Source organism: Schistocerca cancellata, chromosome 5 (assembly GCF_023864275.1).
Source record: "Schistocerca cancellata isolate TAMUIC-IGC-003103 chromosome 5, iqSchCanc2.1, whole genome shotgun sequence".
In the NCBI taxonomy this organism is placed as follows: Eukaryota; Metazoa; Arthropoda; class Insecta; order Orthoptera; family Acrididae; genus Schistocerca; species Schistocerca cancellata.
The window spans coordinates 473,983,858-474,001,025 of NC_064630.1; the positions used below are offsets into that span (position 1 = coordinate 473,983,858).

General features: G+C 39.5%; 1 protein-coding gene across 6 annotated transcripts in view; it reads right to left on the reverse strand.

Annotated features, from left to right (window-relative positions):
• LOC126188141 (proton-coupled amino acid transporter-like protein CG1139) overlaps positions 1 to 17,168 on the reverse strand; it is a 287,833-nt gene that overhangs the window by 13,022 nt on the left and 257,643 nt on the right. For all 6 annotated transcript variants that reach the window (XM_049929636.1, XM_049929635.1, XM_049929637.1 and 3 more), the window contains exon 8: positions 11,349 to 11,527. In XM_049929636.1, coding sequence (XP_049785593.1) covers positions 11,349 to 11,527 — 179 coding nt within the window. The remainder of the gene's footprint in view (positions 1 to 11,348; positions 11,528 to 17,168) is intronic.

Below are 17,168 nucleotides of genomic sequence, written 5' to 3' on the forward strand. Positions count from 1 at the left end.
TCCGGGAATTTTTTAGAATTCCGGGAATTTTTCATTATTTTAGGTTTCAGTTAAATTTTTGCAATATTGACTGGTAAGAATCGATGCTCTAACAAAGGATATTACTCTATCCTGCTACTGCAGAATAATACTACAACAATAAAACATGAACGAGAAAAAAATATGAAAATAAAACATAAATTGCAAAGGAAATGTGCCATATACAACAACAAAACACAGTGCTCATACAAACGTTTGCCAACAACAAAATGTGTCAAAGGTGTTAGGAAGACTATGCAATGCTTTATAACAACAAAATGTCTCCGATGAGAGTGACGTCACAACGGTTTAACTAGATTCGTTATAGGAGTTACGAGCGGGCTCATGCGCATGCGCAGTTGAGTGGCGGGGCAAACCGATGTATCTGACCCGAACAACAATTACGGGGGTGGAGGGGGCGCCAAATTCATATTCTTGAGAAGAAAAAAATCATGTTTCACAAAGAGCCTAGCATCCAGCGCACGATGGTCTACCGATTACTCATGATTTTGAAACACATCCCTCTTGGTTTTTGAACGCATTCTGTAAGTTGATTTCTGAATGAATCATAAGTTAAATTTTGAATGCGTGCCTAGTGTACATGATGTCTGTCAGGGGAATCCTCGTCGCAACTAGAAATAAACTTTCCTGCAAGCAAAAGGGGACCGGATTATACGAGCTGAGCAGAGTAAAGCCGAACGAGTGAACGCCAACCGCTGTCTGATTATGTGGTTGATTGGGCTTGGAATGATCAGCTGTGCTATAATTACTAGCGAAATCCATAGAGTCAGACTACCAGAGTGGAAATAAATGACTAACAGGAATAACAGGTAAGAAAGATTACGTATTATCTTCTCGGTGTATCCAAGAAAATGAAATTTTGTCAGAAAATTTTTGGCCAGATCGCTCCACTTGTAAGGGCCAGGTGTACAGCCCCCTTCTAGCAGCCGATTAACTTCTATTCTGGAAGTAGGGCGGAAAGTGGTTTGTACGAACATCATAACGCCTAACCGGAGAATAATCAGGGATAACTAAACCGGTGATTCTGGCAGGGTTAGTGAAGTTAACCAGCAACTAAATTTTGACAAAGGCAGGAATAGTTCCAGAGTTAGTCATGACAAGATTATTTGTTAGCACGAGGAACGGGGACATCACACCAATTAGGGAAGAATATGACGATTCCAAAATTAAGTAAAAATCTCGTACTACTACTTTTCGATCTCATGCTCGAGAAACTGGGGCGTATGAATGAAATGTGAAACTATTTTCTAACATTAAACTATTTGCTTGTAGTAGGCCTAATAGGCATTTTATGTTGGTCTTCGTGAATTATATTCTGTTGTGTTATAAAAATGACCATTTGTGCAAAAACAGTCTCGTTTATTTGGTATGTGTTACAATTTCTGCAGTGTTAGAAAGACCTATTTTGTTTTATCTAGCAGACAGCGACAAAATAAACGTAATCAGATTTGAGACACCACACCAGTCATGGGTATTATTTGTATTAACAACTTACGCAGCATTAGACACCGATATTTCGGCCTCTTTTCTTTTATGACATAACGTAAGATCTTTTAATGTTTTACACTTACGAACATACGGGCTTCCTGCATCATCGTAGCTGCCAAAGCGTGGTGGCGCCTCTTACCTGGCGCTCTCTGACAACTGCTGAAACGAACCTATTTCTAACATGTCGCAGGAAAATATTGCGAATGGCTGTTTGAAAAACGTTACTTTCAAAGCAAATTTACTCTTTCGCAAGTGGAACTATGTGTGAGAATGTGCGATGAATTCCTTAAATCACAGAGCGTTTGATGACGAGCGATTAGAAGTATTTAGAGCCCAGATCAGACAATTGTGTCGTTATTATGAGTAAATTGATGTAGTGCTACGGGAAGCTCTCGCTCCTCTGCGGTAGCTAATTTATTTGTGGAAAACTTTGAGAACAAGTCACTGGACTCGGCTAAAAATTTTACTGGCACATTTGTGTGATGTATCTTAAAGTGTAACATGGACAAGAAAAATCAACATTATATGTGAAAGCTTAGCTTCTGTTGCAGCTTATTAACCTTAGAGACCAATGTTGTACGTGAAACCTTTGCTTTTCTTGTAGCAACACTATGTATATTAATTTAAAACATTAACTTTTCCTGTTTGTGTATCCGCGCTACTTAACAGTGATATTGCTATTAGCGGACTACATCACGTGTCCTACGCTCTGAATATCCGCTGTCATCGGCTGGCGGGATCACGTGACATGAGCAATGACTCGCTTACAAAAGCGTATCGTAATCTTGATTACATGGTTCGGAAAGTAACATGCGGTGTTTGGTGGGATTCGAATTTATACTTTCGTGATACGAAAATATACAGCATACTTATTGATGCAAAAAATAAAAAAAAAACCTGTCACTTAATAGCACGGAAAAAGTGTGTTTTCATCTGGGAGAAAGTGTATTTTTAACCAGGAAATCCGGGAAAAATCCGGGAATTTTTTTTCCTTGTCCACGTATACACCCTGTATCCAGATAGACAGTCACCTAAGATGGAAAGAACAAATTGATCAGCTGGTCAAGAAACTTAGCTCCTCGTGCTTTGCACTAAGAGCTCTCCATCAGTTAGTAGACAGAGAAACAATGTTGTTGTCATACTTTGCATATTTCCATACTGTTCTCTCCTATGGCATAATCTTCTGGGGAAATGCTGCAGGTGTTGAAAAAGTCTTCAGAATACAAAAACGAGCAGTGAGGCTAATATGTGGGGTCCCTAATGGGACATCTTGCAGAGGTCTCTTCAAATCTCTAAGGATACTTACCATCACAGGTCAGTATATATACTCACTGATGTTATTTGCAGCCAACAACAGGGAACCATTTCAGAAAAATTGTGACATCCACGACCATGACACAAGACAGGTGAAAAATTTTCATCAAGCCTCTGCATCTCTCACTAAAGTACATAGGGGAGTTACTGAGTCAGGTATAAAGGTCTTCAATAAGCTCCCCATCAATATAAAAAAGGAAATAAATAATGTACAGGTTTTCAAAAGGAAACTAAAATTATTTCTCATCGAACAAACTTTCTATAAAATGAATGAATACTTAGAGTTATGATGTACAAGAGTGGGGGAAACTGCCTAAGAAAAGCACTCCCTTAAAGATAAAGTGTGATGCTGTTACTTGTAGTTTAACTGAAATTGTGGTGATAAAATGTAAATTTAGCTGTTTCATTATGAGAAAATGTGAACTCCCATGTATCCCACTCTCTTAAGCATTCACTTAAACCTCTTCTTAAGGAATGCAGTTAAAACTTGCATACATTCAAACCATGACCATGAAGAAAATTTACTTCCTTATATACGCCAGTAGCATAAAAATATGCACTGTCACTTATTATACTATTTTAAACAATCACTTAAACTGTTTTTGGCATAATGCAGGCTTTAATAGTGCATGCAAGTAATTGTTCTTGTAAAATAAACCAATGTCTGTGCAATGTGATATATAAATGTTAATGTACTACTATAATTGCATCAATTGACTTGTCCTATATTACTTGTACACTGGCTGTATAATATGTAATCAACAGGACCAAATAAATAAATAAAATAAAATAAAAAATAGCTTGCATTTACTGCAAAACTCCCAACCAGTGCAAAGTTCCATGCAACTGAAAAAAAGTACAGGTGACTCCCATACATAAGAAGGGTAAAAGAACAGACCCGCAAAGCTAAAGGCATTATCCTTAATATTGATTTGCTGCAGAACTCTAGAGCATATTCAAAGTTCAAATATTATAAATTTCCTTGAGAGAGAAATGCTTCTGTCAACAAATCAGCATTGATTTAGAAAGCATTGATGATGCATAACTCAGCTTGCTCCTTTTTTATATGATATCTTACAAACCAAGGTAACAGGAAAATTCCATGGTCCCAGATTTCCAGAAAGTGTTTGACATAGTGCCCCCAGGCAGGCTCATAACAAATATCCATGCATATGGAATAAGCCCTCAAGTTTGTGAGTAGCATGAAGACTTTTCAAGTAGTAGAACTCTATATGTTGTCTTAGATGGCAAGTGTTCATCAGAGACATAGGTATCATAAGGAGTGCCTAAGTGAAGTGTTATAAGACCACTCTTGGTCTCTATGTATGTAAACAGTCTGATAGATGGAGTGAGCAGCAATGTCCATCTGTTTGCTGAGGATGGAAAAGTGTTGTCTTTAAATGACTACAGGAGGATATTTGGTGACTCAGAATTCTCATTGGTGCAATGAATGACAGCCAAGTCCAAATGTAGGTCAATGTACATTGACACAGATGATTAAGAAAGAGAGTCTTGTAATGTTTGATTACTGTATTAGTCATGTACTGCTTGGCAGTCATATAGATTAAATGTCTAGGCAGAGTCATATGGATTAAATGTCTAGGCATAACACTGCAAAGCTATATGAAATTAAATGAATACATAATGCCATGAGCTGTGGTGCATGTAGTGTAGTGTTCTGGTTAGTGTCACTGCCTGGTGAGCTGTAGGTCATCAGTTCAGACTTAACCAACAGCAATTATTTGTTATTTGGCTGTATGCTGATATTTGTAATAAACATGCTTTCAATGATATGTGTTGTATTTCAAGTGATGAATCCTGCTTTCAGATTTGGAATTGATTCTGCTTATGCCATGGCAGTAAGATCAGCAGTAGGGAAGACAAATTGTTGACTTCACTGTAGCTCATCTACAAAGGAGACTGTGTATAGAACACTCGTGCAACCCACTCCTGAGTACTGGGTGTTTGAAATCCTCATCACTTCAATTTAAAGTAAGACACTGAAGCAATTCAGAGGTGTGCTGCTAAATTTGTTACTGGTAAGTTCAAATGACCTGAGATGAATAACCTGAGAGTATTGTGGAAATGCTCTGTGTACTCAAATGGGAATCTCTGGAAGGAAGATCAGTCTTTCACAAAATGCTATTCACAAGCTAGAAAATCTTGGCATTAGGGGAACACCTAACAACTGGCTCAGCTCTTATCTTAAAAACAGGGAACAATATGTGGAAATAGATCAAGAAAGGGACAATGTCATTAGGAAATATAATTACAAGCTACTGACTGTTAAATATGGAGTGCCACAAGGATCAGTAATGGGTCCTGTTCTGTTCTTACTCTATGTAAGTGACCTAAACATAAGCAATGACAGCAGTAAAATATTTCAATTTGCTGATGATACGAGTGTTCTAATTACAGGAAACTCAGAAGAAACTCTTGTAAAAAACATAAAAGAAACCACTGACAGGCTAACATGTTGCTTTGATGACAATGACTTAATAATAAACACTGAAAAAACTGTAGCTACGGATATACACACAGCACAAACAAAAAATCTGATATCACCCAATCTAGAGCTATACGGACAGACAATTGCCAAAACAGCCTGTACCAAATTTCTTGGACTTCATCTACAAGACAACTTGAAATGGAAAGCTCATATTAAGCAAATGAACAAAAAATTAAGTACTTCTTGTTTTGTGCTGCATACATTAAAAAAATTGCACCAGCTACAACACCCTTCAGCGTGTATATTATGCAGTCGTACACTCTTACCTCTGGTATGGTATTATGTTCTGGGGAAATTCTGGAGATGCCATCAAAACATTCAAAATTTAAAAAAAATTACAAGAATAATGGAAGGGGTAGATAATCGCAAATCATGTAGACCATTGTTTCAAAAAAGGATGATCCAGCCACTTCTTTGCATATATATACTTGAAAATACAATGTATTTAAAGCAAAACTTACATACAAAAAGACCACTCATCACTCAAAATCACACAATACACAGCTATGATATGAGACAAAAATTGGATGTACATGTTCGAAGCGCCAACACAAAGTTATTTCAAAACAGCCTTATCCATCCTAGTATCAAACTATACAATGCCTTATCCGATACCATTAAACACACACAAAACATTGGTCACTTCAAATCTAAACTGAAGTCGTACTTGGTTGATCACTGCTTTTACACAGTAAATGGATACCTAAAAAACTAAATTTTTGTGTGTTTACCCAATGTAGTCTCATTCAGAAGATCATTTGTATTTTATCTCTCTGTATATAGGGTAACAACACTTATTTAAGTACTCATCATTAATTGATATATTAATGTGTGTTATTATGTACAAAGGTATATTATATGTAAAACTGTTAATATTAACAAAAAAAATCCAAGTATCTCTTGCACATTGTGCAGCTGTAGATGAAATGGATCAATAAATCAAATCAATAAATCTATTGAGAAAGTTTAGACAACTGGCATTTGCAACAGACTGTGGAACAAAAAATTCTACTGCCACTAATGTACATTTCATGTAAGGGCTGCAGAGATGAGATAAGAGAAATAAAGTGTCTCTATGGAGGCATACAGACAATGGTTCTTCCCTTGCTCCATTTGCAAGTAAAACAGGAAATGGACTGCTAGTAGTGGTATAAGGTACACTGTGCCACACAATATATAGTACCTCACAGGATATCTCTGTAGATGTAGATGAATCTTAGAAATATACACTCCTGGAAATTGAAATAAGAACACCGTGAATTCATTGTCCCAGGAAGGGGAAACTTTATTGACACATTCCTGGGGTCAGATACATCACATGATCACACTGACAGAACCACAGGCACATAGACACAGGCAACAGAGCATGCACAATGTCGGCACTAGTACAGTGTATATCCACCTTTCGCAGCAATGCAGGCTGCTATTCTCCCATGGAGACGATCGTAAAGATGCTGGATGTAGTCCTGTGGAATGGCTTGCCATGCCATTTCCACCTGGTGCCTCAGTTGGACCAGCGTTCGTGCTGGACGTGCAGACCGCGTGAGACGACGCTTCATCCAGTCCCAAACATGCTCAATGGGGGACAGATCCGGAGATCTTGCTGGCCAGGGTAGTTGACTTACACCTTCTAGAGCACGTTGGATGGCACGGGATACATGCGGACGTGCATTGTCCTGTTGGAACAGCAAGTTCCCTTACCGGTCTAGGAATGGTAGAACGATGGGTTCGATGACGGTTTGGATGTACCGTGCACTATTCAGTGTCCCCTCGACGATCACCAGTGGTGTACGGCCAGTGTAGGAGATCGCTCCCCACACCATGATGCCGGGTGTTGGCCCTGTGTGCCTCGGTCGTATGCAGTCCTGATTGTGGCGCTCACCTGCACGGCGCCAAACACGCATACGACCATCATTGGCACCAAGGCAGAAGCGACTCTCATCGCTGAAGACGACACGTCTCCATTCGTCCCTCCATTCACGACTGTCGCGACACCACTGGAGGCGGGCTGCACGATGTTGGGGCTTGAGCGGAAGACGGCCTAACGGTGTGTGGGACCGTAGCCCAGCTTCATGGAGACGGTTGCGAATGGTCCTCGCCGATACCCCAGGAGCAACAGTGTCCCTAAATTGCTGGGAAGTGGCGGTGCGGTCCCCTACGGCACTGCGTAGGATCCTACGGTCTTGGCGTGCATCCGTGCGTCGCTGCGGTCCGGTCCCAGGTCGACGGGCACGTGCACCTTCCGCCGACCACTGGCGACAACGTCGATGTACTGTGGAGACCTCACGCCCCACGTGTTGAGCAATTCGGCGGTACGTCCACCCGGCCTCCCGCATGCCCACTATACGCCCTCGCTCAAAGTCCGTCAACTGCACATACGGTTCACGCCCACGCTGTCGCGGCATGCTACCAGTGTTAAAGGCTGCGATGGAGCTCCGTATGCCACGGCAAACTGGCTGACACTGACGGCGGCGGTGCACAAATGCTGCGCAGCTAGCGCCATTCGACGGCCAACACCGCGGTTCCTGGTGTGTCCGCTGTGCCGTGCGTGTGATCATTGCTTGTACAGCCCTCTCACAGTGTCCAGAGCAAGTATGGTGGGTCTGACACACCGGTGTCAATGTGTTCTTTTTTCCATTTCCAGGAGTGCAGTATAACTTCATACATGCTATTCTGATAGCCATCATGATGGCAAGATAAGACTAGTCACTCTGCATAGAGGTGTTTAAACAATCATTCTTCCCAATCTCTACATGTGAATGGAACAAGAGTACCGTATTTACTCGAATCTAAGCCGCACTTTTTTTCCGGTTTTTGTAATCCAAAAAACCACCTGCGGCTTAGAATCGAGTGCAAATCAAGCGGAAGTTCTGAAAAATGTTGATAGGTGCCGTCACAACTAATTTCTGCCGTCGAATATATGTAGCGCTACACAGGCATCCTTTGTAGGCACAAAGACAAATACTGGCGCCAAAACCTCTGCGTCAGTAAATGAAATAAAAAAAAATAATTGGAAGATGAGCTTTTTTTCTCCACCCGAGTTTCGACCACTGCTTTTTCATACATAATCCAATGAAGTAAATACAAATTCCGTATTGTTCATCTTCGAATTTCAATGTACTACGAAAATCCGACTGGTAATACTGGGATTTTTGTCAATATGGCCAACTCTACGTTCTGAATTTTTTCCTATCTGTGAGAAGAGATGGTTGCTAATAGGAACCTGATGAAATGTGAATCACATGCAGTATTCTCTTCACCATAAGAATAATACGAATGTAAACATTTTGCCATGTATTCTTTCGTGTTTGCTTCTATCTCATTTAAATCCTGTCTGCCAAATAAACTACGAAACTAGAGTGAGACAACAGCAAACGCGGAAGAATATACGTATCGTGTCATGTTTATATTCGTATTACTCTTATGCCTAATAGTGATACAGTCAGAAATGAAGCACGGCAACTGACTAGATTTTTAAATCTAAGATGACTAATTTCTGTGTAGAATTTGATGTACTAAAGAAGCAGCCGCAAAGATTTTCAAACGGAGAAAAATTTTCGCCAAACTCTCGTTCAGAACATGTTCTATCATACGCAGTCTATTATTTGGTTCTTGTTGATCATTATCAAAGAAAGCAGCAGTGTAAGTAACAACAAATAGCAGTCTCTTGCCATTGTTTAGCTAATGAGATGATTCCTCTCTTTTTTAAATTGTAGGCGGCGGTAGCGCGGACAAAAGCAAGCCATGCCGCGAGCAGCGACAGGCCGTAAACACACACTATCAGAATGCGACAAACAATGCATGACACAGTATAATAATGCATTTTCAGCTTCAAGTGACTGACGTAAACACCTATAACATAGAAAACGGCACTTATCAGATCAAAGCAAAATAAGCAATCGATTCAAACCAGACGAAGCACGTGAAAAAGGAAGGGTATCCGTATAAATACGGACAGAGCGCCTGACGCATAGCAATGGCTACCTGGTAAAGCTTAACTGCTAAGCTTTCGACTCGAACCAAACTACTGTAGCTGTATCGTCATTCATCTGACCTAAATTGTGTCTCATGTTACAATGGACCAACTTTGTTTCGATTTGGAGGTGCGGCCTAAAACTTTTCTCTCCCCTTGAATTTCGAGTCTCAAATTTCAGGTGCGGCTTAGAGTTGGGAATTTTCTTTTTTCCTTTATTTCGAGTCTCATTTTTCAGGTGCGGCTTAGATTTGAGTAAATACGGTAATGCCTTGGTAACTGGTACAACAGGATATGCCCTCTGCCATAAACATCACAATGGTTTCCTGAGTGTGGATGTAGATGTAGCTCTATTAGTGTCTTAAACATATTATTTTTGCTGAAGAATCTGAATTTAGTTACTTCTGAAATACATCAAACAATTCAGATCTGGTTTCAGAAACCACCCATGGGCATCAGAGTTTCATCATGTGGCCTTAAAATGTAAATTTGTCCCGAACTTTAAGGTTGCTTTTGATGCTGTCATGCTTTCTTAGACACATTTCTGTTTGAGGTGGTATGATCTTGCCTTTATCTATTCTACTGACTTGCCCAGAAAATTACAGCTGTACATATACGTTAACATTGTCTCTGAACCATGGTGCAGCTTGGCATTTTTCACAGATATTAATCATTGTAAATGGTGAAGAAAAAGATAAGGGGTTGGGGTGGAGTGGAGGTGGGAGGGAGAAGAAGACTGACTTTGCATCCTGGCCCAGATGGCCCAATCAGGAGTGACTAAATGCCATGTCATCCTCTGTCAATGGCATCATTTTGATGGGATATGAAGGGGCAAGGAGTCATCACACTGTTCTCCCAGTCACTGTCAACTTTCTTGAGCTTGGAGCTGCTACTCCTTTTTTAAGTAGCTCCTCCACTGGCATCGTGACACTGAGTGCACCCTGTTCCAATTCCCCCCCCCCCCCCCTCCCCCAAAACAAGGAAAAATCCCTTGCAGTGCTGTGAATCTAACTTGAGTCCTCTGCCTAGCTGACCTCTGAGTTACAGAAGTGGATAAGCTGTATTGTGTCCCTGCATCATGATGATGTGTTGAGTATCCAACAAGTAGTGAGAGGGTATACACAGCTACATGTAAGATGTGGGCTTTGAGGAAACAGGAAGGTAAGTTTTAAGGAAGATAAGAACTTATGTTAGTTTCTCAATATGTTCTGTGTTACCCTCACTTACAAGGTATCCCTTGTAAGACTCATCAGGCACATTTCTCTCCTTTGTTTCAGCAGATATCTGAAATTTTATTTTTCATAGTCAGTCTGAACTAATACTGCTCATCACATCTTTCAAGCGGTGCCTATTGCTGACACAAAGTGTCTGTTTGCTTCCTATTGCAAACAATACTGTTTTTAAAGCAGAATTTCACAAGACCATTCAATAGAGCAGTCCCACATTACTCTAATGTGATATTCATTTTATTGATATGTGCTAACATGAAGAAAACCCCTACTCCATCAGCACAGCATCGCACTGACCCACACTCTGCTACAGCAGGACTGCTCAGTCTCTGCTGGAGTACTGGCTATTCTTTGGTGGTATTTTACTGTTCCTGTTAATGCATGTCAATAAAACAAATATCACACTGGACTAACTTGGGGCAACTCTACTGCATAAGCACATAAAATTCTGCTTTCAAAATCAATTTGTTTTAGCAGAAAACAAATCAATACTTTCGACACTGACTGTCACATGAAAGAGGTAAAGAGCAGTATTTGGTTGGCCTGACTCCAGCAACACAGTGAAGAAACTAAATTGGAAATATCTGCCGAAACATAAAGAGAAAATGTGCCTGATGACTCTTAGAAGGGACACCAGGTATACGATGGGTAACACTTTGTTTGAAATTTTTATCATGCGAGTTTTATCATAGGAAGAAACAATCTAAGATAAACAGAAATGCTTTGTTAAATATTTAAGAAGAAAATTATCTCCACAGGAGAAACACAGTCAATCTGTGTATGTAAGTTTACTTACTTGCTGTGGGTATCTAGATTAAGCGTTACGCTACCCAAAATGTTTTCACCATATTTAACATATCCTACAAAACCAACAATGACGTATAAGGCAACAACAACAGCCATGCCTCTGTTTAGGACACCGGTGTATCCACCAAATGCAACAGGGTTCTTCATGTTGCCTTCAACAGCAATTATCTGTGTACATAAAAACCCAGAGTTAATATAAGTCTGTTTCTTCAGTTAATGTTGAACCAAAATTTCTTCAGTTCATTTTATGTATAATTCAAAAAAATGAATTGCCACTTTTTTGTAGTCTTTTACATTAAGATAAATTTACAAGTATAATAACTCTGCAAAATATGGAGTAACATTCAAAAAACTATTATGAAAACTGCAAAGAATATGTGATACTTTACTTATTTACTGTCTGAAAATATGACCAAAATGAGAAATAAAAGTAAAGTGCCTAAAATACTGTCACTTTTACGTTGCAACTTGCAGAAAGAAAAGAAAATTGGCAGTTCTGTAGTATTTAAGGAACAGTTTCTGAGTTCTTGTTTAGTAAATCAAAGTATTTGGTTTTAACATTAGATTTCACTGTGAAGTGTGAAACATATATTTTGAGTAAGAGTAAAAATATCCCCCACCCCCACCCACCCACCCAAATGCAATAAAAACTGACTACATTACAAAGTTTATACGCAATGATGAGCTGTGGATTCCAATTTTGAGAAGATATTTTTTGTACCATCTAAGTTCTTGAACAGTCCACGGTGGCACTGCATTGTGGTGTTGTCAGAATCCTCACTGGTCAGCTGAATGGTATTTTATGATGCTTGACTGATGATGAGGATTCATATTTGCACTTATCTTTCTACTCATGCAGGGTCTGGGATTCTCACAAGCCAGTCTGTTAATGGTCCACTATGGAAACCTGCCTCTTGGAAAAACTGTTCCACCAGTGTCAGGTGCCATCATCAACATACAAATGATAACTGTCAGTTAGCAAGGCAAGGATGATGTAGGGATTTTGTCTTGGCTATTTTGAAAGAAACATCCAAGCATTCACTTACAGTGAGAAACAAGTGATGTACAGACACTTTAATCTCACTCATCTTGAACAGGAGTCCAGTGTCATAATAAATTCAACATCTCACTTGGTGCAACATCTCACTTGGTGCAACATCTCACTTGATGCCATCATTGCAAACACAAAATTTGACTGGTGAGGTGTGTTATATCTTGGTATGACTGAGTAGAAAGCAGGTTAGGTGGTGAACTACCATTACTAGTAAGGCACATTTCACACTACTGGTGGTACACTTTGAAGAAAAATATTTACACGAGATGAAATGGAACTTCTAGGACAATGTTCATTGTCCCTCAAGGCAAGTAATACATGAATCCATAAGCAGGACATGTGCATTGTTATTTGCCCATAGCACCCTGCTGGAGACCTTAGCAATTATCACCCCCTCCCTCCCATGTTATGTAAGAGTAACATTCCATGGGTGAGAGGATACTTATTGTTTGCAGGCTTTCATGGCCATTGGCAGAGAAAGAAAAATCTTCTTTGTGATTAGGCCCTGACATCTTCTGCTTCTTCAACAATAACTCCCTGAAGGGATCTTCTTGAGGAGTCTTCTGAAGTCTGTGTTAAAGAAACACTGGAAAGCCATGTCAGGTTCACATATAAAGTGTTATCTCACTTTTCTGGAAGGGAAAATTGTTTGGTAAAAGCTGCTCAGGCTCTCTCTGGTCAGTCATTGTTGTTGGTCAAATACTGATATGTTGTTAAATTCTATATACTTGCCATAGTATTCTCTGCACTCCACTACCCTAGATTTCACACTTTACTTCAGAGTTGTTTGATGTTTATGCTCTGTAACACATTCTTGTGTTGACCTAGTTTCATCTACAAACAGTTGGCACAGCCTCAGTCTCTTCATAAACTCCTGCAATGCTGTGTGTAAAAAATGTAGGTTCATGCAATTCCTCCAAAGAGTTTTAATTATCCAGATCATTAGCCTGGAGACATCAAGTAGCCTTTCTGAGCAGGAAGAAGGCTCCTTTTTGTTATCTGATTTTTCCACTCAGGCATTTTATCAAAATATCATGCATGCAGAAAACCTCCATGATTGATATTCTGGTGATTTGTGATGTGAAGGTATTATTTGTCAACACCCTGGCACTGAATGCAATGGAGATCACTGAGTATAAAGTTGCTCCAGACTTTCATGATGAAGTTGCATTCAGCCTTTGGTCAATTTATTTTATATGCCAAGAGGAATTTTATGACAAAACTGACAGTGTTGCTATAGGGTGACTTTTTCATCAGATTCTGCTTATTATTTTATGGAGCCATTTCAAACAGCAGGTGTTAAGCAGTGCTGAAAGATAACTATCTTGTTGGCTCTATTATATAGATGACTTGTTTATTTTGTTGGTCACATATCATTAAAGAGGTACACAGATTTTACAAGTTCTTATTCAATATCCACCCTAAAATCAACTTTTCCTAGGAGTTCAAGAGTGAGGTGGTCTCCCTTCTGGTTTACAGAAGTTCTGAGATTTCTCTGGCCCACTGAGCTTACTGGATGCCTAATAACATAATTAAATATTTAGACTCTGCTTCGCATTGCCATCTAGTTCAGAAGAAGGAAGTGTTGACCAAACTGTCTCCACAGGCTTCCTGTGTTAGTGACAGCTTGAAACTGAAAATTGATCAATTAAGGGGGATAATAATGAAAAATGAGTATGAGAGCATTTCTACAGATAAGGCTTTAAAATTATGTTCTTTGAAAGTGCAAATAAAGATGAAAAACCTTCTTCTCACTATGCAACGGTGTTGTATATCTCCATGGTAATAAACTAGACAGGTAAAATTGTTTATAGAAATGGCTAAAAAACCATGTTTTTCAGTCAAAGACACTTCAGGAATTTGTGAAATGTTGCACTGTTGTGACAAGTTGTACATTGATGAAACTAGAAGAGCAATAAAAGAACATATGCAAGAACATGAAAGTCACACGCATTTGAAACAAAGAGTGAAATTCATGATAAGAGAACACAAAGAATACTGTTGCCAGCATATATATTGCAACAAAATGTAACATCTATGGAAAACCTATCTCCTTAGTGATCTCTACTGAGAATGAATCTAACTTCAAAAGTGTTGAGGGACGCAGGCTTCCATGTTCATGACTGCCAGGCACCAAGAGTAGCTTGCAAACTATGACCCGTGGGCAGTATAAAAAGCTCTCAGAGGACACCTCAGGAGTGCATTTTTGTTTTATGATTTGTTTTGAAACATTACCCTATCAAGTACTGTCAATTATCAGTATTTAATCAATAAGGATGGACTTATTGAGAGCCTGAGGAAATCTTACCCAAAAATTCCTCTTCTCTCAACTGTGTGGAGAAACATCCTTTACATGTGAACACAAGAATGTTTCTTCACAGTGCTTCATCACCTATGGACACCAGAAGGTTCCCAAAAACAATTCTCAGAAATTTATAGTTGCAGAGAAAGCAGAGGATGGCGAGGCCTTATCACCCAAAAGATGAAGTTGAAATGAAGTGCATAACTTAGAAACTTATCAAAGCAATTTCTGAGATTTGGTGGCAAATGTGCAGCAATCATGATTCATTGAGGGACCCCAGTGCTTCTGATATCTGGTATAATTGAAGCTGTAATGAGGCTACTAAGATGCTGTGTTTTATTCAATTGTTCAACAGTGTAGCAAAAACATTATTACACATTCGATTTCCATGTGCTTATTGCTCTGATGGAAAGATACCGAGAGACTGCATTGTTCTGAATATCATCAGAAGTTCCTTAACATGTTTAAATACTAAGTTAAACTTTATGAACATTTTAGCAATTATACTCTGTCACATTTTGAGACAGTAGCCTCAGTCCTAGGAAACTTGTGAAATTGTGGTTGGTGCAAATTTATTTATTTTTAAGCATGAAATCTTCAGTTGATCCACTTAATCTGTAGCGCATAATGTCAAAAGCAGCCTTTCTGAATGCAAAATGTAGAATGAGCAAGTTCGGGAGTTTCTCTCACCATTAGGATGAAACAGGAGGTGGGAAGCGGGAAGCGGGAAACACACATGAGGAAAAGTGGACTTCTCTCTTCAGAGGAACTGAATGACATGGCACAATGATTAGCCCTATTGGATTCGCATTCAGGAGACGATAGTTCAAATCCATGTCTGACCATCTTGATTCACGTTCATTTGAAAGGGCATGGCCAATTTCCTTCCCCACCCTTCAATCATTCTGAGCTAATGCTCAATGTCGAATGCTTTGATGTTGAAGGGAGGATAAACTCTGTGTTTCCTTCCTTCTTTATTCAGAGTTTGTTGGACTAATGTACACTCAATCATGTCTGTAACTGCAGAAGTATGTGTATACATACAACAACAATGGAAATTCCTGGATGAACCAATATGAAAAATAAAGTAAAGGCAACCACTCAGTTGACCGTAACACTCAACAGAATACAGTATTCACATGTCCTTTCGAGCTCTTACTTTTTCTCTAGTAAAAGTACATTCACACTCAGCCACACAGACACCTAAACACTCTCACCCACACCCACAGCCTTGGGTGTGAGCTTTTGGGTGTCTGTGTAGTTGAGTTTGAATGTGTGTACTTTTGCTAGAGAAAGAGCAAAAGTTTGAAAACTAGTGTAAATACGGTATTCTGTGGACTGTTTTTATGTGGCACACATCACTCAGCTATAGGTGAGCGTTTGCCTTTCCTTCATTTAGCACCAGACACACACACACACACACACACACACACACACACACACACACAGTGCTTGACTTGTAACAGTATGAATCAGTAACTCTGAGAAAAAAAAATCAGAACTGAAGATTTTGAGATGTGGTGCAGTAGAACTTTTGCTGCAGTTGAAGTGACCTAAAACTAAGAAGTTGAACTGTGAAGTTGGATGGTCCATCACTGACTTATTTTGACCCTTCAAGATATGTGTAAGCTCGGCTGCTTCGTAGAAAGTACTCTGTTATGGACACCAACTGCAGGGAAAGATGTAAAGGAGCAACATACAACAAAGATCTTTCAAAGCTTTGGACAGTTGTGTGAACTGCAAGTTAAAAAGTTTAAATTTTTTTCCTTTTCAATATCTTATAGTTCAAATTTACTTGTGTGTTCACCTTACCATAATTTATTTTTGTTGCAAATTGTAAATTGAGAAATAATAATTAACTTAATTAGGGTGTTTGGATTTTACCAAGTGCAAATGTTGTATTCACACTTTGAAACTTCTCAGAAAAGCATTAAAGTAATATTTTAAGAAGCCTAAATTTTAGAAACACTTCAGAAGGTCACAGGACTGGAACTTTTTAAAATCAAGCACTGTATAAAATGAGTTCATCATCGAGACGTGAAGGCATAATGGATGTCTACCAGCTGCCATGTTGTCCTCTGCCTTGTGACATCATGTGGATGCAATATGTGGAGGCATACGATCACTTACCGCTTTCCCAGCCATTTGCAGTCTTCCCAGACCATGGAGCCACTACTATTTGGTCAAGTAGCTCCTCAAATTGAGCCTTGCTGCTATGGTTAATACCAGTTCCTGTAAGATCACCCTTGTTAGGCACTGTCGGGCTGGGCTAGCACTTGGATGGGTGACCATCTGGTCTGTCGAGTGCTGTTGACAAGCGGGGTGCACTCAGCCCTTGTGAGGCAAACTGAGGAGCTAGTTGATTAAGAAGTAGTGGCTCCAGTCTTGTAAACTGGCATATGACCAAGAGAGCAGTGTGCTGACCACATGCCCTTTCATGTCCGCATACAGTG